Source organism: Rhinolophus sinicus, linkage group LG02 (assembly GCF_036562045.2).
Source record: "Rhinolophus sinicus isolate RSC01 linkage group LG02, ASM3656204v1, whole genome shotgun sequence".
NCBI lineage: Eukaryota > Metazoa > Chordata > Mammalia > Chiroptera > Rhinolophidae > Rhinolophus > Rhinolophus sinicus.
In genome coordinates, this window is record NC_133752.1 from 4,198,397 (window position 1) to 4,219,636 (window position 21,240).

General features: G+C 50.1%; 1 protein-coding gene across 3 annotated transcripts in view; it reads right to left on the reverse strand.

Moving 5' to 3' along the window:
- Positions 1-766: 766 nt before the first annotated feature.
- EVC (EvC ciliary complex subunit 1) overlaps positions 767-21,240 on the reverse strand; it is a 45,422-nt gene continuing 24,948 nt past the window's right edge. For 2 of the 3 annotated variants that reach the window (XM_074321115.1, XM_074321121.1), the window contains exons 12-21: positions 18,683-18,895; positions 9,799-9,908; positions 8,464-8,674; positions 7,295-7,501; positions 5,777-5,921; positions 4,002-4,113; positions 3,290-3,416; positions 1,978-2,071; positions 1,192-1,303; positions 767-1,079 (exon numbers count right to left, since the gene is read on the reverse strand). In XM_074321115.1, coding sequence (XP_074177216.1) covers positions 995-1,079; positions 1,192-1,303; positions 1,978-2,071; positions 3,290-3,416; positions 4,002-4,113; positions 5,777-5,921; positions 7,295-7,501; positions 8,464-8,674; positions 9,799-9,908; positions 18,683-18,895 — 1,416 coding nt within the window. In that variant the 3' untranslated portion in view covers positions 767-994. The remainder of the gene's footprint in view (positions 1,080-1,191; positions 1,304-1,977; positions 2,072-3,289; positions 3,417-4,001; positions 4,114-5,776; positions 5,922-7,294; positions 7,502-8,463; positions 8,675-9,798; positions 9,909-18,682; positions 18,896-21,240) is intronic. The other variant, XM_074321116.1, reaches the window with a different exon arrangement.

Genomic DNA, 21,240 nt, shown 5'->3' on the forward strand with positions numbered 1-21,240 from the left:
CAGACCATGGATGCCACTAAGTCCTGGGAATTTGTGGAAACGCTGAGCTCTTCCTCCTGGTTGCCTGGGGCCACCTCAGTTGGACTTAGATCCGTGGGTTAGGCCCCCCAGGGGACATCTGGCAGTGTCCAGAGACAGTTTTGGTTGTCACAACTGGGGAGTGCTGGCATCTGGTAGGTAGAGGCCAGGGCTGTTGCTACATATCCCACAATGCACAGAACGGCCCTCTCCCCCAAACAGAATTATCTCACCCAAAACGTCCATAGTGCCCAGGTTGAGAACCCCTGATCTCGATGAAAAGAGCAGTTTTCTTTCTTGTGGGAAAGTCCTCCCCTGGCAGTGGTGTCTCTGGTCGTTCCCTGGGGAAGCAGTGCCCCGAGAACATTCCTCCTTATGGCAGGGCTGTGGTCTGGCATTGTCTGTCTCAGGGGCCTGGGCCCGCGACTCAGATGCCCCAGTGACCAGGATGCTGGCTGAGCCAAGGACGGGAATGGGGCCTGATGAGATCCCTGTGGCAGCCAGTGGCCTTGCAGGTGGGACAGAAGAAAAGTCTCAGACCCAGAAAACTCTAGCAACACCTGAAGACCTGTGACTACCAGCAGAACGTCACCAAGAGGTGGACAGCAGAGGGGCCCGCAGCTGGAATGAAACAACTTCATGCTGGGGAAGGCGGGTCGGGGAGGTGGGGGGCACCAGGGCACAGGGAGCCAGGAAGAACGAGACCCCGGGGGAACAGAGCCTGAGACACAAAACTCACAGAGACGCGTTTCCAAGACGGGAGTCTAATTGTCTCAGGTGGTAGGGTGCACCACACTCCTTGGTGCCTTTTCGGGCTTTCACATCCATTCTCCATCCCCATCACGGCAAGCCTATGAGCAGAGGGGACACCTCCCCATGCCCCAGCTGGCCAGGTCCCTCCTCACTGTCACATGGCTGGGGAAGGGCAGGCACCCGCAGACCAGGTCTTCAGGTTCGATCCCCAACCGACCTTAAACTACAAATTGCTTCTTTTCTTTAGCATCTTCTTGGAATTCTCACCATCAGCAGCGTGACTGTCTTGCTGGCTTAGCCTTTTGCTGCTTAAAACATGGGAGAAATGCATCTGGTCAGAACTTTAATTCCAGGTCTGCAGATGACACAGTAGGTGGTCAGGAAGCATCCATAGGCAGTAAGCCAGGGACTCTGTTGTACCTGAGTGATCCAGAGTGGTGTCCCCCAGAGGCAGGGTCATCGTCATGGGGTCCCCCAGGGTCCCCTCTCTCCCGGAGCGGAGCCTTCTTCCTTTTGGTCCTTAGGGACTTCTCTGAAAACACATGAACCCAGACGTTGGCTCTGAGCCTTCAGGCAAATGACAGCTTTTCTCAGCCTTACTCCAACCCAGCCTGACAGTTTCTGAGTATCTCTGTGGGACAGGAATGCACTCAGTGCCTTACTGCTACTATACCCATTTAACTTGTAAGGAAACTGAGGCCCGGGGAGGTGAAGTGCTTTCCCAAGCCACACAGCACGTAAGTGGCCGAGCTGGGATTTGAACTCGTGTCCGTCAGGCTCCCGCTGTGTTTCTACTGCAGCCAGCTGACTGGAAGACTTCTGAAGCAGTAAGAACCTGGAAAGAGCTCCAGAGTGTAAGTTTTATTTTAACAGACCTCTGTCTTTTTACACATCTTCCTGTCACCAGACTGTGACGCCGTGTGACGTCACTGAAGTCACCACAGGCAGGGGAGGAGATTTAGTTATTCCCATTTTGCAGATGGAGAAACAGAGTGAAGGATGAGACACAGCTGGTGAACAGCAGGCCCAGGAATCAGAATTACTGAACACAGGAAAGCAAGGGGGCCTAAGGAGTGTCCTAACAGCCTGCTCATTTACAGACAAGGACACAAAAGCCCAGAGAGGGTAAGTGCGGTGCCCAAGGCCACCGAGCTAGTTCCCAGTCCAGAGAGACCCGGTTGCTGTGTACTACCTCCCACTACTTACCTGACAGTCCACGCTTATTTGAAGGTGGTTTGCTCTCGGCAAGGGGCATGCGGGCCAAGGCCGCCAGCTCGGAGATGAAGGTCTGCTCAGCTTCCTGAGTACAGAGTGAGATAATCAGCTGTGCCTCCCTCTGCCCTGCTCTGCCTCTAAATCCTCTCCACCAGAATGAGGCTGGCTGACGGGGGCTGTGCCCCCAGTGTGGAGGCAAATTCTCCCAGAAGCATCCAGGGAGCAGGTCAGAGGCGAGTGTTAGCTAATAGGCAGGGAGCTATTACCAGCTCCTGCCAGGTAACTGTATCTCCACTCACATTGGTCATGGATCCCCATTTTACAGATGAGAACACTGAGGTAAGGGGCTGAGGGCCACAGAGGCAGCGGTAGCTGAACCAGGATCTCACCCACTTCTGCGTGACTCCAGAGTCTGAGTTCTTCACTCCCAACCCCGTAGTTGAACCACACAGACCTGTGGGTTCCACAACTTCCTAACTGTGTGAACCAGGATCGTGACTTAACGTCTTGGAGGCTCAGTGTCCCTGTCTGTAACTGGTATACTAGTAGTCGTCTCCTCCTCGGTTGTGGGACGATGACATTAGATGGTGTATGTAATGCCTCCGCTCAGTGACTAGCTATAATAGACCCTCAATGAGTGTGAACCAGCATTACTATCATTTTGTCACTGGCACCACTGTTAGTGCCACACTGGCAGTGGCTATGATGGGCCACCACTCTGTTACGGGCCTCAGTCTGGGATATTTGATTTTTTTTTTAAAGCAACCACTTTGCTTTATAGCTGTGCTTTATAATCACACACTGATGAGGTTTTTCTGTGAAAAAAATAAGTAAAAGATTCACTTTCTGTCACACGGGCTGAGCTTCCTGTACGTTCCAGATAAAATGCAAGCCTCAGTGCCTGGCAACACCACGTACATGACACTGACGTTAGCCTTCCCACTGAGCAGCCCACATGGCCATTGTCACCCGGGGTGGGGAGGGAGGTCCATGCTCATTTATATTCCAGCTCAAAGGACAGGAACCGACTGTGCTCAGGGCCTGGCCCGAGCTGGGCGCTGCAGACACGCGGCGATCAGCACAGCCCTACTGACCTCAAGGCTCACAGTCGAGTGGTGAGGCTGACGTAGGAAGCACCAGCCAGTGAAACTCAGACGCAGTGGGGCCGAGGAGCCCCGAGCGGGCGTGCGGTCCCCCCACAGAGGCCCCTTTGCTGACCTGTGTTCACGAGGCTGGCCTTTTGCTATTTCCACCTCTTTAAACCACCACCTTCTTGGCAGAGGCCTGTTTCTGACACGTGTACCTGTAGCTGGGTCTCAAGCTGGGCCTCCAGCTGGTCCATGACCCCGGCCTTCTGCTTCCACGCGTCCAGGCGGACCCGCTCGTGCACAGTGAACTGCGCCAGGAACTTTTTCTGCTGCGCCAGCATCCTGGACAAAGGAAGAAAGGCCGTCACTGCTGCGCTGGCCAGCTGGTTAACGAGACGCAGCGCAGACCTTCCCCAAGGCCTGCTGAGTCGTGGGAATTAGTGACTGATAGCCGTCCTTGAGCACGAGGAGCCACGAGAGAAGAATGGCCACGATTTACTGGATTTACTGCAGCCACACTCCACACTCAGCCCCTGCACCCACAGGCTGATGCAGCATAAAAGGGATTAACCCTTGGGGGTTTACAGAATCTCTGAAAAATGTGCTCCCTCACCACGCTTCCTGGTGTCACCTCCCCAGTAAACAACCTGCCCCCCAGTCCTTGCGCCAGGGTCTGCTTCTGGGGGAACCCAAGGTATGAGTGAGGTGAGGACCGTGAACACCACTGAAACTGGGAAACAAGCTGCCTCCACACTTAACTCGCTCATGCCCTTGTGCAGGCCCCTTCGAGGGGCCGCGTGTAGAGCAGGGGGCCTCCACGCTGGCTGGGGAGGCAGACGCATGCAAGCCACGTCCGACGCTGAGAGACGTGGAGGGGCCGAACGTGCCCCTACGTGGGGACCCATGCGGACAAAAGGGAGCCATCACCTCTGATGGACGGCTTGGGACACTTCGTGAACTCCACCTGCCATCTTGCCCCCTAACGAAGAGTCGCCAAGTTCTTGCTTTTTCCGCAGCTTGTAATTTTCCATTCTCTCTCCTAGGACATTTAATACACCATGGTCAAGGTGCATGTTTGAAAGATCAACTCTGTGCCAGGTCTGGGGCGGGTGCTGGGTACAAAGATTGCCGGACAGGTCTGTTCTCAAAGGGTGTGCCATTTACACACTGGTCCACCCTGGGGAAGGGCTCGGTGTGTGTGAGGGTGCCGTGGCTTCCGTCACACACCTCCGACTGCTCGGCCCCATGTTCCGGTATCAGGAGAAAGGGAGGTACAGAAGAAAGATTTAACATGAAGAGGCGACCACAAGCAGCTAAAAACCCACACCAGAAGGGAGAAACAATTCAACACGTAGGGTTGTGGGCGTGCAGTCAGCCATACAAACTTAATCTGAATCTAGGGCTCAAATTCCCCAGAGAGTGGGTGCTTTCTAAGGGGTGGGAGGTTTGGCCTCTGACATCTGAGGTCCATGGGACTGTATATCAGAACATACACTGCCCTAGCTGCTCCACTTAACTAGCTGTTACACTTGCCTAGCTGTGAGACGTCTGAAAGGCCCCTGACCACACTGGATCTGGGTTTTCTGGCCCTTGCAGGGAGATTTAACTGGAGAGCCTCTGGGGCATGACATTCTATGAGTTTTAAATAAAAAAGAATTTACAGAATGAAGGAAAAAGAAGTTCATGTGGTCCATTAAACTAAGTTACATCATTTCAATTCACTTATTAGCAAATCCCCATGTGAGAGGTGGGGAAGCAGGAAGCAGAGAGCTGAGGGGATGCATGGAGGGCGATCCCAACCCTAGTCCCACAGATGGGGAAACTGAGGCCTCAGAGGGGAAGTGAGCTCCCTGGCCCTGAATGTCCCAATCACGCCTGTATCCTGCTGAGCGACAGCAACCCTTATTTGGAAAACCATGCTGAAGGAAGGGCCTGGAGAGCTGGCATATTTCTGTGCATGTCCCAGACTTTGTTTGAATCTAGGGCTCAGATTCCCCAGGACAAGGGGAAGAAAATGGCGGCAGCTGCGCTCACTGAGAGAATCATATTCACAGCAGATTGCCCCCAGGATCCGCAGCCATCCGCTCGCCTGGGACGGGCTTCAAATCCGATCGATCCAGGCGAAGCCCTTCAGAGAACGTGGGATCCACCCTGTTCAGAGGCCCCCATGCAGGGCAGGCTGGTACAGGAAGTGGCCTTCATGAAACTTTACATCTATTATTATACGATGTCATTGCTGGCCTTGGGGATGCTGTCCATTCCATTACTCGGGGTACTCTTTTATCGTCTTGGGAACATCGCATGGCCACTGGTCTGTTCTCAGGGTCACTCCAACAACTTTAATTGAGGAACTTTCCATTTCTTTGGCCACCAGGAAGCCCAGAGACAACACTACGTCACCACTAAGTAGGAATCTGATGACACGTATCCTAGATAATGACCCTTCCCTAACTCCATCTCACTGTCCTGCCTTTGTCCTGATTCATCTACTTTTTAAAACTTGCATTGTATGTACCTGTTTCTTTAAGTGCCATTTAAAAAGCATTTTGGGGACAAAGCAGGAGATAAATAAATACATGAAACATTAGAAAGAAATAAAATTCCCCCAAATAAAATTAGAAAAACCTGACATCGCATTCTGTCCCAAACTCAGAGTATGTTGGGCTTGTGGCTTGTGGGGCTCCCCGGGGAGGGTGCCATACCCCGGAGGGCCTTCAGATGCTGCAGCTTGCACTCCTCGTGGTCCTGCAGGACCCTCCCCATCTGCTGGTAATACGCTTGCACCAGCCGATTGATGCTGGCACTCGTCACGTACACGCTCTCCACAGCCGCCTCCAGCAGCGTCCTCTGTGGGCAGGGGAAGGACTCAGCAGAGAGGCCACACGCGTTCCCCTGCCTCCCCTTGCCCTGGCTCTCAACGTCCACCCACTCCCAACCCAGATTGCTGTGCTGTCTCCAATTTCACAGCCCTCTTTGATCTCCCTTCAGGCACTGTCTGTTTCTCGGCTCCGCTTCAGCAAAACTTCTCCATGATTCGTTGGCGTGGCCAGCTCTCCATCACTGCTGGGCCTCCCATTAGATCAGAAGCTCCGTGAAGGCAGAAACGCTGTCCTTCCCACCCCCCCAGATCACTCTCTATTTCCAGCACCCGTCACAGGGCTTAGGGCCAAGAAGCCTATGAACAGAGGTCAAATAAATGAACATTCTTCCTGAAACTGTGCACCTGTTCTTTCTTGTGTGTGTGTGTAGGGGGTGGGGGTTCAGCATTATCTAATCCTGACTCAGAGTCCCTTCGGGAAGCTGAGAGCAGAATACACCACACTGATATCTCATTCCATTTTCATGCAATGAGCATTTCTTAGGCAAGAGTTGTAGAACTTTAGGGAAAGGAGGTGACCTTCCAGGCCTGCAAATGCCCATGTTTGCCAGCCAGGGACACTTTCCACAGTGGTCAGTAGCAAGTGGGGGTGTCTCGCCTTTCCTACAGCTTGAGGGGGGTGGCAGCCAAGGAGAAGCAGGGTATGTACTCGTCACGCAGGGCAAGACCAGGCTCCAGTGCCAACTCTGCCCCTCACTAAAGCTTTAAACATGCCTTTTGCCCAGTGGTAAGCATCATTTTTCCCACCTGGACAATGGGAAGAAAATTGCCCTGATCGTGAGAACCTGATGGGATGAGGTCGGCAAAAGCCCTCACGCAGACTTGGAGGTGTGACGCCACCGTTACTTCCTGTTGCGGTTACCGTTATCCCTGGGGTTTATCCTCGTTGTCAATATAAGGAGTAGCCCGCCGCCCACTCAAGGCAAAGTGATTTTACTGCCTTGCTTAGCCTGAGGTCAGGATCAACTCGGCAGGCCTCACGTCTCCACGGAGGCGGCCACGGGCAGGGAAGGCCCACGTCTCTGGGAGAGCGGCTTGGGTTCAGATCCCGTCTTTGCTATGGAGCAGCCAGGTGGCTCTGAGTGAAACCATGTCCCTCTCAGACCTGCTGTAAAGGCCAAGTTCCTGCTCAGAATGATGGGACACGGCTGGGGACCAGGCGGAAAACCACACCATCTGGGCGGGAGGCCATTTCCACTTCCAGAAGCCAGGTAACCTTGGCAAGGACCAGCACCCAGGCCACTGCTCTGTTCAAACCCAACCTTCCACCTGCCCCTGCCCTCCCACCCCACCCCAATCCCTCTTGCCCTTGGGTTCCCTGGGGACGCACGTTGACACACACCTTGAAGTCATCCCTGTCCTTGGTCCGGCTCTTGGTGGCCGCGCTCCGCGCATGGCCCAGCAGTGCCTGCCCGATGGCCTGCTCTGTGTGCTGCTGCAGGAGCTGCCCGACCTCTTGGGCCTCGGCCAGGAGCTGCTGCTGAAGCTGCAGCCGTATCTGCTGCGCCTCCTCCTCCAGCCTGCTGGTCTCCTCCAGGACACGCGTCTCCTGGAAAGGATGGGACAGGGAGAGGGAGGAGCCCAGGCTGCTGCCGTGCACAGGAGCTCTGGCCTGGACCAGGACCAGGACCAGAACTGGGTGTGGGGTCGGCCCTGCCCAGGGTCCCAGGAAGGTGGGGGAAGGGGTGGAGAAGAGGTGGAAAGTAGGGGCTTCTAGGTTTCCAAAACCCAACACACAACGGATGAGCAGGGGTCTGTTTTAACAGTCCACCCCCCCCAACCGAAGGCATTTATTGAGCACCAACTGTGTGCCCAGTGCCATCTGTAGCATCCCACGTATACAAGAACCTCCTCATTCTTCTAGAACACCGTGAGGCCTGAACACTTGGAGTGATGAGGGCACAGAGGCTCAGAGATGTTAAGTAACCTTCTAAAAGTCACACAGCAGAGCCAGGTTTTGAAGCTGTATCTGACTCTGAGAGTAGTCTGGGACATCACAGAAGCCAAGGCAGGGCATATGGGGCCGTGGGGACTGCCTTTCTGTGTAAGGATAAGAGTCAGAGAAGGTGGTGAGGGGCTCAGAGGTAGAGCACCACCGAGCCCTCCTGGGCGGAGCAAAAGAGTATAAGCTATCCCTCACCAATGCATCAAATACACCAGCTGCTCCTATGGCTCGGTGGCTGCGTAAGACCTGGAATTAGCCCACTTAAGTTTAAATCCCAGGCTCACAATTCGCAAGTTCTTTGTTTGGATTTGTTAAAAGCTGGAATCAGATTACAGGGCCCCTTTCTCCTAACTTCCTGATGGTGACCGCACCTATCTCTGCCCCGATTTCTTATGCATTTTTAGTATAATTCTCATTATAGCATACACTAGAGCCTTTGGGTACACGGGGTGCCCTCCCAATGGAGCTGCCACCGTCCCCAGGATTTGGGTTTTGGCTAACGCGCTGGAACCTGAGGAAGGCACCACCTCTCTGGGACGGGTTGGGGGCCGAACCGTCGATCTCACCAAGGCTCTGAGCAGCTGCCACTGATGCTCGTCCAGACACTGGGAGGAGCCCTGCTCAAGGGCGAGCTGCTCACGCAGCTCCTGGAGAAGGCTCTTCTTTCCAGACAGTCTCATCTGAGTCAGGGTGGTGATGGCACCGCCACGGAGAGCCAGCCTCCGGAGGGCTGAGCGCAGGAGCAGGTCATGCCTCTGCAGGATGCATCGCACAGACCTTTGGGAAAAGTGAGCAGGGGGCTGGGGTCAATGCTCTTGGCTTCTCTGAGTGTGATGGTTAATGTTATGTGTCAACTTGACTGGGCCACAGGTGCCTGGACATCTGATCACACAGTATTCTGGGTGTTTCTGGATGAGACCAACATTTAAATTGGTAGAATGGAAACAGGTTGCTCTTCCTAACATGGGTGGGTATCGTCCAATCAGATGAAGGCCTGAAGCGAAGAAAAGGCTAACAAGCCAAAAGGGAGATAAGATAGAATAGTAAACAAGACACCTAAGGGCCGGCCCGGTGGCTCAGGCGGTTAGAGCGCCATGCTCCTAACTCCGAAGGCTGCCGGTTCGATTCCCACATAGGCCAATGGGCTGCGCCCTCCACAACTAGATTTAAGACAATGAGCTGTTTCTGGAGGGGCGGCCGGATGGCTCAGTTGGTTAGAGCGTGAGCTCTTAACAAGGTTGCTGGTTCAATTCCCGCATGGGATGGGGGGCTGCGCCGCCTGCAACTAAAGATTGAAAATGGCGACTGGACTTAGAGCTGAGCTGTGCCCTCCACAACTGGATTGAAGGACAACGACTTGGAGCTGATGGGCCCTGGAGAAACACGCTGTTCCCCAATAAAAAATTTTAAAAAAAGAATATAAAAATGTGTTAATAAATGGGGAGTGACTGAAAATAATAGGTACAAAGGTCTATTGGGTGTGATGGAAATGATCTAAATTTGGATCATGGTGATGGGTACAGAACTGCAAATTTACTAAAAATCATTGAATTGTATACTTAATGTATGTAAATTATACCTCAAAAAAGATGTCTTAAAAAAGCTCCTGTGAAAGACAAGTCTTTGAAGTAGGTCTTCTTAGCCCCATTTTATAGATGAGGAAATTGAGGGTAAGCAATGCTAAGTCACTGGCCCAGATCAGTTCTGACTCGGAGCCTTTATCCATGGAACTCTGCTGTCACTCTATTCCACACTTATATTTACAACTTAGTTGATCTCAAAACCACACTGTAAGAGGCAGGGGGCAGTTACTGTGTCCACCTTACAGAAGAGGACACTGAGGCTCGGGTGGACACTCACCCAGGACACAAGGCCCCGACCCTTCAGAAAGCTGTACTCACTCTTCACTGAGGCCACCAAGGTGGCCCAACACTCGGTGGATGACGCTCTCATGGCCATCTCGCAGGTGTGTCTCCAGAACCGTGGACAGAGCATGCTCCTCCAGCCACACCTAAAGCCCAGGACAGAGGGATAGGGTCAGCTCAAGTTCATCTCATCTGTCACTGCTTGTTGGAACGTGCCTTTTATTTCTTGTTTGAAAATCCTGCTCCCTTGATTTCATCAAAATTTTCTTCTAAAGATTTAGGCATTCTCCTATTTGCATTTACATCGTAAAGCATTTGATTTTTGTTTTCTGTGGCGTGAGGAAGGGATCTAACTTTTTTCCAGACAAATGGGTACTAACTGTCCCAGCGCCCTTTATTAAGATAAATTATCCTTTTATGACAGGATGTCATGCCAGCCTGTATTACGTAGTTTCCACAGGCACCTCCTTCCAGGCTCTCCCTTTTATTCTATGGGTCTGTCTGTTATTTCTGCGTCCAGATCACACTGCTTTAATTGCTGTCGTTTATAGCAAGACGTCATAGCTGCTGGCACAAGTTGTCCCATAGTCTCATGCACTATTTTCTCGCTCTTCTAGGTCACACACTGTTTTTCTTCGGCCACGTTTAATCTGCTGTTTCACCCGTCCATTAAATTTGTTTTCATGACTATCATTTTCACTAATAAAAGTATATGGTTTTTAGCCTGTTGTCTTTTTTTCGTGCCTTGTTTTATAGCTAGTAATTCCTTCTCTTATGTGTTGTTTTAAACGCTTCCGTTATAAGTGCTAACAGTGCCTTCATCTGAATTTCTCGGTGCTTGTTGTGATCGAAACTTGCTGTTTGCTGTGTGTGTTGACTCTCACGGTGGATTGTTCCTTGTGTTTTGTGATTTTGGATGTTAGCTCATCTGCAGTGTGGCTTTATCTGGAAAATCATGTAAGGTCCAAGGCCACACAGCTAATAAATTTTAAAAAGTGGAGCAGGGACTCAAATCTAGGTCTGTCTGTCTCCAAAGCTCCAGTCTTTTCCGGCCCTACTATGCTCCTCCCTGACTATCTTGTGTCATTGGGAGAACACGCACCAACTCGGCCAGACCAAGTTACAGGGTCCTTCCCTTTTCCTCAGCTGTAGCTGTTCAGAGGCTGCTACCTCCAGCAGCCTGAAGATGGCGCACGCTGCACGCGGAACTCCAAGGAGACAGCAGGCCTAGATGTCACTTCTCCTGGGCGCTGTAATTCCTAACACTTGTACTTCACCACACAATCACGTGACTGCGTTTCCTGAAACTTTCTGTTAAAGTCAGCTGCGGACTCCCCTTGTGAAGAATCTACAACAACCTGTCAAAGTCCTTGGGAAGCCACAACATTCTAGAAATCTACAGTCTTGATTCTCTACAAGGTAAATTCAGACTGTCACAAAAGTATATGGAGTCTTCGGTGTGCATTTTGAGAATGCAGATAAAACCAGCAATGGCATTGAAAGACGGTCAAAATCACTGGGCCAGACGGGGCCGACCATTGTCCCACCAACCTCTTCAACTTTATGGAACGCAGGCTCGTGGACGTTCAAGTTCAGAAGCAACGAGCTGCTTTGGTGAGCTAGCGTGCTGGCGCTGGGAATTGGCTACGGGGTCATTTTGTGGTTTCGGGTGAGTTTACTCTTTATTTCAAACTTTCATTTACGAAGGCGAGAAAGGGAAAAGGAACGAACATAACAGGGCACGCCTGTACGTGCGAAGGGTTTTATGGCATTCTGCTATAAACAGGCTGGGTTTATAGGTAGGCTGGGTTCTGAAGCCAACACCTAAGGCAAACACTGGCCTGCTGGGCGGAGGGAGGCATTGCAGCTTCAAAAAGCACAGTCAGGGTGGGCCTCATGGTGAAGGTGACATGGGAGTACGGAGGCAGGAGCGTGCCCAGAGGGACACAGCGAGGCCGGTGAGGCTGGAGCAGAGGGCGCCGGGGCAGAGAATGAGGAGGGCAGAGGGTAGCCAGGTCCTGGCACGCAGGGCCCTGCAGGGCCTGGTGAGGATTCTGGCTTTGCTCTGAGTGAAATGAGAAGCCACTGGTGTTTTGAGCAAAGAAGTGACACGATGTGATGTAGAGTGTCTTTTATCAACTCGAACGCGCCAGCGATTGTAAGATGCACTATCGTTTTAGGTACCATTAAGGGAGAGGAATCACTGCCAATTAAGTGAAGCTGCATGTCCATTTCTGGGTGTTAAAATACACTTAGGACGTGTATCTTAAAAATCAGTGGCACATCACATATATTAAAAGTGTCATTCTGGCCGGGGGTTGAGATAGACCACTAGGGGCCAGGGTAGATGGAAGGAGACCTGTGGGCCGGCTGTTGCCGTGACAAGAGGTATGGTGGCTTTGACCAGGATGCTAAGAGTGGAGGCAACGGACAGTGGTGACAGTGTGGATTAGATTGAAGTAGAACCAGCACCATTTCCTGTCCGTTGGACGCAGGGTGTGAATAAAAGAGGAGTCAAGGGTAACCCCACAGGTTTTAGCCCAACTGAATGGAAAGATGGAGGAAGCCCGGACAGAGCGGGCTGGGCAGGAAGGTCAGTGGTCCTGTTTGGGACACACTACACGCGTGTGCCTGTGCATCATCTGAGTGGAGATGTCACGCAGAGAGCTGAGTTCAGGAACGGGTTCAGAGCTGGAGATACAAGTGTGGAAGCTGCTGTCCAACACCATGAATCCTGCCAAGAACCATGTGGGTGAACATGGACGCAATGCCTCTTGGGTCGAGCCTCCAGCTGAGACCCCAGCTGTAGCCTGGGTCGCAGCCTGTGAGACACGCAGAGCAGAGGACCCAGCTTAGCTCTATCTGGATTCCTGGCCCACAGCGATTGCGCTAGATTAACTGCATGTTGTTTTAAGGTTCTAGTCTGGGCGCTTACTTGTTAGGCAGCATTAGAAACTAAATACCGTGGTGTGGAACTGGCTGAGAGCACCTAGGGAGTGCATGAAGGCAGAGAAGAGGGTCATGAGCTGCAACCTGGGGCATGACAGTGTTCACACATCAGGGAGGTGAGAAGGAACCACCATCGAGGTAGCAGGAGAAGCTAGAGAGGCAGGCGAGTGTTTCATGGAGGAGGGCAGAACCCAACTTGGCCAAATGCTGCTGTGAGTACAGAACGGGGAGCCTTGCGAGCTCAGCACAGGTGAGAGGTTTGGTGGCCTCGTGACGGAAACCTGCCTGGAGTGGGGTGCAGGAGAGAGCGGAAGGAGAGCGAGAGGTGGAGCCAGGCTCCGAAAGCTGGCAGACTGACTGCAGCATTGGTGTCATTACCATTACGCTGTAGACTGTCACCGGCCACACTCCTTGCGAAAGATGCAGACTCTTAAGTCCTGGTGTATTAGTTTCCTAGGGCTGATGTAATGAATTGCCACAAACAGAGTAGCCGGAGACAACGCAAACTTATTATCTTATAGTTCTGGGGGTCGGAAGTCTGAAATGGGGCTCAAGGGTCTAAGTCCAAGACGTCAGCAGGCCTGCATTCCTTCTGGAAGCTCTAGAGCAAAATCCCTTCCTCACCTTTTCCAGCTTCTAGAGGCGGCTGTATACCTTGGCTCATGTCCCCTGCCTCCATCCTCAAATCCAGCAAAGTCTGCTGAGTGCTTCTCACACTGCATCACTCTGACCCCTCTGTCACGTATCAGGACCCTCGTAACTACTGAGCACACCAGGATAATCTCCGCATCTCAAGATCCTTAACTCAATCCCACCTGCAAAGCCCCTTTTGCCACGTAAGGTAACATACCCACAGCTTCTGAGAATTAGGACGGGGACATCGCTGAGGGATGTTAGGAATCTCTGTGCCTGACACAGGGGCTGGGAAGAAGCCCAGAGCCCTGCATTAGAACGGGTTACACTTCGAGAACCACAGTTCTACGACCTGTTCTAGCTGAATAAGGGGCAGATTGCAGAATCTCTAGCAACTTCCCTGATAACAGGATATGAAATTACCAAGGCCTTTTGGGTAGAAAATGTAGGAAATGCATTTCATAGTCTGGGTGTGCGTTTGATTTTTCCATGAAGAGTTTTGTTGGTGCTTTTCTTCTCATTCATCTGAACCACAAAAAGTTCATCTCCCATTTTTATCATCAACCAGGAAATATGGAAAGTGGGAGGGAACATGGATCTCTAAATATCTTGTGGTAATTTAAGGCAATTAAGCAATCAATCAGTAAATTAATGATGACATATACACCTTGAAGGCAGTCTGGGGTCATGCTTATTTAATCAGATGATGAGGTCGTTAACTATTCTGCTTGCTTTTCGTGTGCAAAACTCCTCTTGAGACATTTCTTTACAAGCCAAGGAAAATTCGCTCACATGCATATATTCACAAGGCAAATAAATAAAAACCAGAAGCTACACATAGTCTGATGAGTGCCTAAAATAACTTCAGGCCTCCTAACGAGGGAGTTTCAGAGGAATCGTAGGTGTTTGTCTAATAATTTATCAGAAATAAAATTCTGGATTTTTTCAATGTCACGATCATCAAGTGACTGGACACTGTGCAAAAGACATTAACAGCGTGACCTCACGGCATCCCTGGTGGGGAATTTCAGCCCCACTTTTTTTCACAGAGAAGCAGGGTTCTGAGACATTTGGCAAGTTGTGCAAAATCTGAGCTGTGGGAGGTTAGTTAACTGGCTCATGTCAGCCAGTGTGGGGACAGAGCCCCAGAAAGCAGTTTCCAGGCTCTCGGCCTCACATAGAAAGCTGCTGGCTCAGGTAGTAAATGGCCATCAACTGTGATTGGATGGCCATCAGCTGTGGCTAGTTGGCCGTCAGCTGTAACCAGTGAGCCATTGGCCACTAATATAACTGCTGTGGCTACGCTAGCAGGAAATGGGGGCTAGAAAGAAGATGGTGGCTGAGCTAGCAAGCAGCAGAGTGAGGGTTGAGAATTGTGTGACTTCTGCCTCCTGTGTCTCCAACCCAGCCACCAGCGAGAATATAGAGAGAGAATGGCTGTGCCCAGGAAGTCGGGCTGTTCCCAGGGAGAGTGGCAGTGCCCTGAGAGCCCTGGCTGAGTCCAGGAAGTCTGGCTGTGCCCAGAGAGAGTGGCAGTGCCCTGAGAGGCCCTGGCTGTGCCCAGAAGCACTGGTGGTGCCCTGAGAAACCCTGGCTGTGTCCAGGAAAACTAGTGGTACCCTAAGAAGCCCAGGAAGTCTGGCTGTGCCCAGAAGTACTGGTGGTGCCCTGAGAAACCCTGGCTGTGCCCAGAGAGCCTAGCTGTGCCCAGGATATTGCATTCACCTTCAGGCTCCTCGCACAAGGCCCCTCGCAGAAGACGCTTGTTGCGTAGATTATGAGGTGAGAGCCTGTAGGGGTGGAGTGTGGGGACAGAACCCCAGAAAGCAGTTTCCAGGCTCTCGGCCTCACATAGAAAGGTGTTGGCTCAGGTAGTAAATGGCCATCAACTGTGATTGGATGGCCATCAGCTATGGCTAGTTGGCCGTCAGCTATAACCAGTGAGCCATTGGCCACTAATATAACTGCTGTGTCCCAGGAGGAAAGCTGCTGAGTCCTCCATGGGAGATGAGGGTGAGGTCAAGGTCTCACCCCAGGACAGCAGAGTGATGGGAATTGCCTTCCATCCCTAATTTAATGGACAGCTTGAGTGTTTGGGAACACACCACCATGTAGTGGAACTGGCAGATGTTTGCTTTTGTGTTTTGACCGGCTGCTATCGAGACTATGTAAGCACCTTGGCTGTGAGCCGCTGTTGTTCCAGCACGGTACCCTGAGGGGCCCAGAGAGAGTGGCGGTGCCCTGAGAGCCCTGGCTGAGTCCAGGAAGTCTGGCCGTGCCCAGAGAGAGTGGCGGTGCCCTGAGAGGCCCTAGCTGTGCCCGGGGAGACTAGTGGTAACCTAAGAAGCCCAGGAAGTCTGGCTGTGCCCAGAAGTACTGGTGGTGCCCTGTGAAAACCTGGCTATGTCTGGGGGAGACTGGTGGTGCCCTAAGAAGCCCAGGAAGTCTGACTGTGCCCAGAAGTACTGGCTGTGCCCAGAGAGCCTGGCTATGTCCAGGATATTGCATTCACCTCCAGGCTCCTCGCACAAGGCCCCTCGCAGAAGACGCTTGTCGCGTAGATTGTGAGGTGAGAGCCTGTAGGGGTGGAGTGTGGGGACAGAACCCCAGAAAGCAGTTTCCAGGCTCTCGGCCTTACATAGAAAGGTGTTGGCTCAGGTAGTAAATGGCCATCAGCTGTGGCTAGTTGGCCGTCAGCTGTAACCAGTGAGCCATTGGCCACTAATATAACTGCTGTGGCTACGCTAGCAAAAAATGAGGGCTAGCAAGAAGATGGCGGCTGGGGTGGCAAGCAGCAGAGTGAGGGTTGAGAATTGTGTGACTCCTGTTTCCTGTGTCTCCAACCCAGCCCCCAGCGAGAGTATAGTGGTATGACTCCCCTATCTATGGCTCCGTGGGTGTTCCTTTTTGGCTTCACCATGTCCTGCGTTCTTATGTGGGGAGCGGGAGCAGAAACCCCGCCAGACGCCCTGCACGACAGCCAGTCTATTAACGGATTTGCTCTGGCCCAAACCCAGGCATTCATCCAAGGTTAGGAGCCTGTCTGCAAACCACATCTGTCTCTATAAGGCCCTCACCTCCATTGGAGGAGCCCACACCAGAGGAACATTAGATTCACCTGGTGAGCTTTCCAAACCACTGAGGCCCAGGTGGCCTCTCCCTCTCCAGAGACTATAAATTAAGTTGTGGGGCCCAGGATGGTTATGAAGCCGATGAATTCAGCTTCATTCGCATCCCTTGCAAGAATTCAGGATCAAGGTGACCCTGTGATAATTTCCAAAGCTGCATTATTGTTGCAGGAAATGCAGCCAAGTTTTCCTGAGCATTTTCTAGATCCCAGCCACTAGTCTTTGAATAACGGAATGTAAATATGGAAAGCAGGGGCTGTCGTCCAGGAACTTAGAGCCAAATGCAGGACAGACAGACCAGTTACTGACGACAGGGCATCATGATATAGCTGGCAGAGGGCTGAAATAAATGAGAAGGCCTAATAAATTGGACACGCAGGAAACCAGGCCTTGTGCCCACCCCATAGCTCTGAATGGCCCTATGTTTGCATAACACTTTCTTCTATTTACAGTGGAGTCTTGAATAATATGGGTTTGAACTACATGGGCCCATTTGTATGTGGATTGTTTTTCAATAAATACAGTAAATGTGTTTTCTCTCCCTTATAATTTTCTCAATAACATTTTCTTTTCTCTAGCTTACTTTATTGTAAGAGTACAGTTGTCACACATATACAAAATATGTACTAATTTACTGTTACGGGAAGGCTTCTGGTTGACAGTAGGCTATTAGTAGTTAAGTTTGGGGAAAGTCAAAAGTTATACACAGATTTTCGACAGTGCAGTGGTTGGCATCCCTAACCCCTGCGTTGTTTAATGGTCAACTGCACTTGGTATTTTAAACAACTCCAATTAGTTCCTCTCGGAAACCTCTGTTAAGTGCATCAGTTGAGTGCTCTTTTGTTGAACACCCAACGCAAAGAAACAGGGCTTGTTTCTTATAACAAGGGCTGGGCAGTCCAGGGCTGGGGCGGTGACTCAACAGTGCCACCAGGGACATGGGGCTGTCCACCTCTCTGCACCCCCATCCCGAGCACATCAGCCCCCATTACCCTGCATCCTGCAGGATATCAAAGGATGTCAAAGCAAAGCTGGAGTCCCGCCAGGCCTCCTGCACGTAACGTAACGTAACGTAGGCAGGAAGAACAGGGAGAACAGAAGAAGAGAAGGGGATTTCTCCTAGCAACACGTGGCTTTTGTATTAGGAAAGAGGTGCTCTTTGAAGGTACCAGACCTTGTCTCATAGGCCAGAACTGTGTCACGTGGCCACTGCTAGCTGCAAGGGATGCTGGGATATTAAGCATGTTAGTTATACAGTCTCTAGTGTGCAGGAGAGAAAAAGAAAGTAAATGTGGGTGATGTTAGTGTCAGTCTCACTTGGAAATTCTTTCTTATATATATATATAACAGTTTTTAATATTTAAAAAATAAAATTAATGTATATTCGTTAGTTTTCTATGGCCACTGCAACATATTGACCACAAACTCTGTGGCTTAAAACAACACCAACTCACTATCTTTCAGTTCTGGAGGTCAGAAGTCTGAAATGGGTCTCAATGGGCTAAAATCAAGGTCTGGGCAGGGCTGGTTTCTCCTGGAGGCTCGAGGGGGGAGGCTGTTCCTGGCCGTTTCCGGCTTCTAGAGGCACCTGCATTCCGTGGCTCATGGCCACATCGCTCTGACTTCTGCTTACGTCATCAGATCACCTTCTCCCACCCTCCTCCTTCCCTCTCATAAGGACCCTTGTGGTTACATTGGGCCCCCCCCAGGTAATCCAGAATAACCCTACATGTCAGGAGCCTTAATTTAATCACACCTGCAAAGGCCCTTGTGCCCTGTGAGGTACCATATTCACAGGTCCTGGGGATCAGGATGTGGCTCTTTGGGGGCCATTATTCTATCTACCACATATGTACGTGGCTTTAATAATGAAATAGACTTTCACTGAAAGACAGGAGCCCCATGTGTGCAATCCCTCCCCCAGTCCACTCCCTTGGGAACCCTTCTGTCGTTTATTTCTCTCTTTCTAAAGAACATACTTTGCAGCTCTTTCTTAATGGAGCAACTGAAGCATCACCTACTGACATCATGTACTGGGAGGGGAGGGCTTTGCGATCTTCTCCATCCCACCCCGAGGGCTGTCGTGAAAGGCCGGCAATCAGAATCTTGGTAAAGCATCTAGCATAGGCTCAATGCGTGAAACCTCTCAGGAGTCTTCATAAGTTTCAAAAAGCACAGACTCTAGACTCGGTTTTACAAAGTGCCCGCACCTGCTTTTCCTGCTCCAGGAGATCTTGGAACAGTTTCCACTGCTGTTTCCGGAAACGATCTGACGTCCCCAGCTGCCGGGCGGTGTTCTCCTGGGTCTCCTGCCTCAAGTATTCACATTCTGCCTGGGAGAGGCCGGTCACGTCTGGGAGGGTCTGCAGGAACAGGGTGTCCACAAACTTCTGGAACGTTTCCATGGTGCTGCAGTACAGCTCCTGAGCCGAGAGAGCCACACGGCAGTTACACGTCAAACCCACAGGTGGTCTGGAGAGTGTAATTACAAGCTCTGGACTTTAAAGTATCGATGCTCTTTATGCTCATGAAGGTAAGAGCCACTCTTAAACCCGAAAGCAAAGAAATTATAAAAAGTAACACTGCTTAGTTTAAAAAGAACCAATTAGAACTTCTAGGATTGAAGAATAGTGTCCAATATTATGAACCCAACGTACAGGTTTAATTGCAGCTTAGCTGCAGCTGGAGAGAGAATTAGTGTGCTGGAAGACAAATCAGGAGAAAATCCAGAACAAAGTAAGGACAGACTAAAGGATGGAAAACATGGAGAAGAAGATAAATGCATAAAAGCTACAATAAGAGAGTCCAACATATTTAATTGGAGTCCCCAAAGGAGAGAAGTGAGAGCCCAGGTAGAAGCAATACTTGAAGTAATAATGGCTGAGAAATTTCCCAAAACTTATGAAAAAAAGTTGATAGATGAGAAAGCTGAGCCTTTATCTGTAAATGCAAAGGAGAGGTCAAATAAATTACATGAGTTTGCATGTAGGGCTCTGATAGGCAGTCTCCATAATCTTAGCCATGATGCTCTCAGCTAAAATTTTAACAATGAAGGAAGGAATGAATGTATAATCAGCACCTAGTAAACACTGGGTTACTGTTTGCTATGGTATTAGTATATAAAACAGCTTCTAAGAAAAAAAGCACGACTAGCGATAAAGGGGTTCACTTCATAATGCTAAAAGGTTTAACTCAGAAAGATGTTAACGTTCTGTATTTGCATGCACTTAATGGCATCACCCAAATCAATGCAATTTGCCACATTCACAGAATAGAGCAGAAAAATATCATATAATTATGTGAATAGATGAAGAAAACAGCATTTTACAAAATTTAATTTCCATACATAAGAAACACTCTTAGCAAAATAGAAATGGAAGGAAACTTCCTTGATCTGAAAAAAAAACAAAACTAAAGCAAACGTTATATCTAAGGGTGGAAACTATAAAACGATATTAAGAAAAATTAAATAAGGCCTAAGTAAATGTAGAGACATACCATGTTTCTAGATTGGAAGATTTGATGTTGTGAAAATGTTAATTCTCAGCAAATTGATCTATGAATTACAAATGCTAATCAAACAGGTGGCTATCGCAATAACTGTGTAGGCTATAGATTGAAGCTACATAGACTCTAATCCAACAATTCTGCTCCTTGGTCTGTGCCCAAGAGAAATGTGTGCACAAGTGTATCAAATGGCATCTACAGGAAATTTTACATCAGCAGAATGTGTAATAGTCTAAAATCAGAAGCCACACAAATGTCCATCAACAGTAGAATGGATACATGGTGGTGTATTGATGCAATGGAATCTCCAGACCAATGAGGAAGGATGAACTGCTACACACACCGCGGATGAATCTCACAAGCATAAAATTGAGCGAAAGAAACCCGGCACACAAGAGCACATGCTATACGATTCCATTTATATAAAAGCAAGGACCTGATTTCCATATAAGCCAGGCCCCTGTGAGTGAGGAGGATACTGGGATTGGGGGGAGAGGTGGAGGGTTTCTGGGGTCCTGGCCATTTTCTCTTTCTTGATCTCAGTAGTGGTTACATAGATGTATTTTTAATAATTGTTTGTTAATCCATTAGTTTATGTTACCCATTTATTTGTGTTACATTTCACAATAAAAATGGTTTAAAAATACGGGACTATTTACATTTTCTTCCAGCTTCTGCTAATCCCAGTTTTCTGCCAGGAGACAGGTTTTTTAAATTGATTCTCCTACCTTGGACTCTCTCATTCCATAGTGGTGGCTGGGGACACTGAGACACACCTTTTTGTTGTTCTTGTGCATGATTGTCCAACCAAAAAAATATGTTATTGCAAATTCAGGAAAGGTTAACTTTGCAGAAACTACATGGTCCATTAACCTAGGGTCTTTCTAATAAAAAATGTGCTGGATCCTGTCTGCTCCCTCGAAAGAGTCACATCTGCAGTCTTTGTCACATGCTCTGACAGGCCATAAAACACATCGTTTCTACTTAAGTCTGGCACGTTTCACTTGGAAGATAGTGATTTATTCTGTGCCCGAAATAGAACCAGAATTAAGTTGTGTTATTGCTCTCAGGGTGGGTGACAGGTCTGGACAGCAGCGACTCCCAGGTGAGGAGAGAGGCTGCTCCAGGCCTCAGCCCTACACTGTCCCTCAAACAGACGCACACGGAACCCAACTAAGGCAACACTTCCCTCTGACTTTGCTCCTTCACTCAGGTTTCCGCCTCTGCAGCCTGACTCGAATGGTCAAGGGCCCTTCCCAGG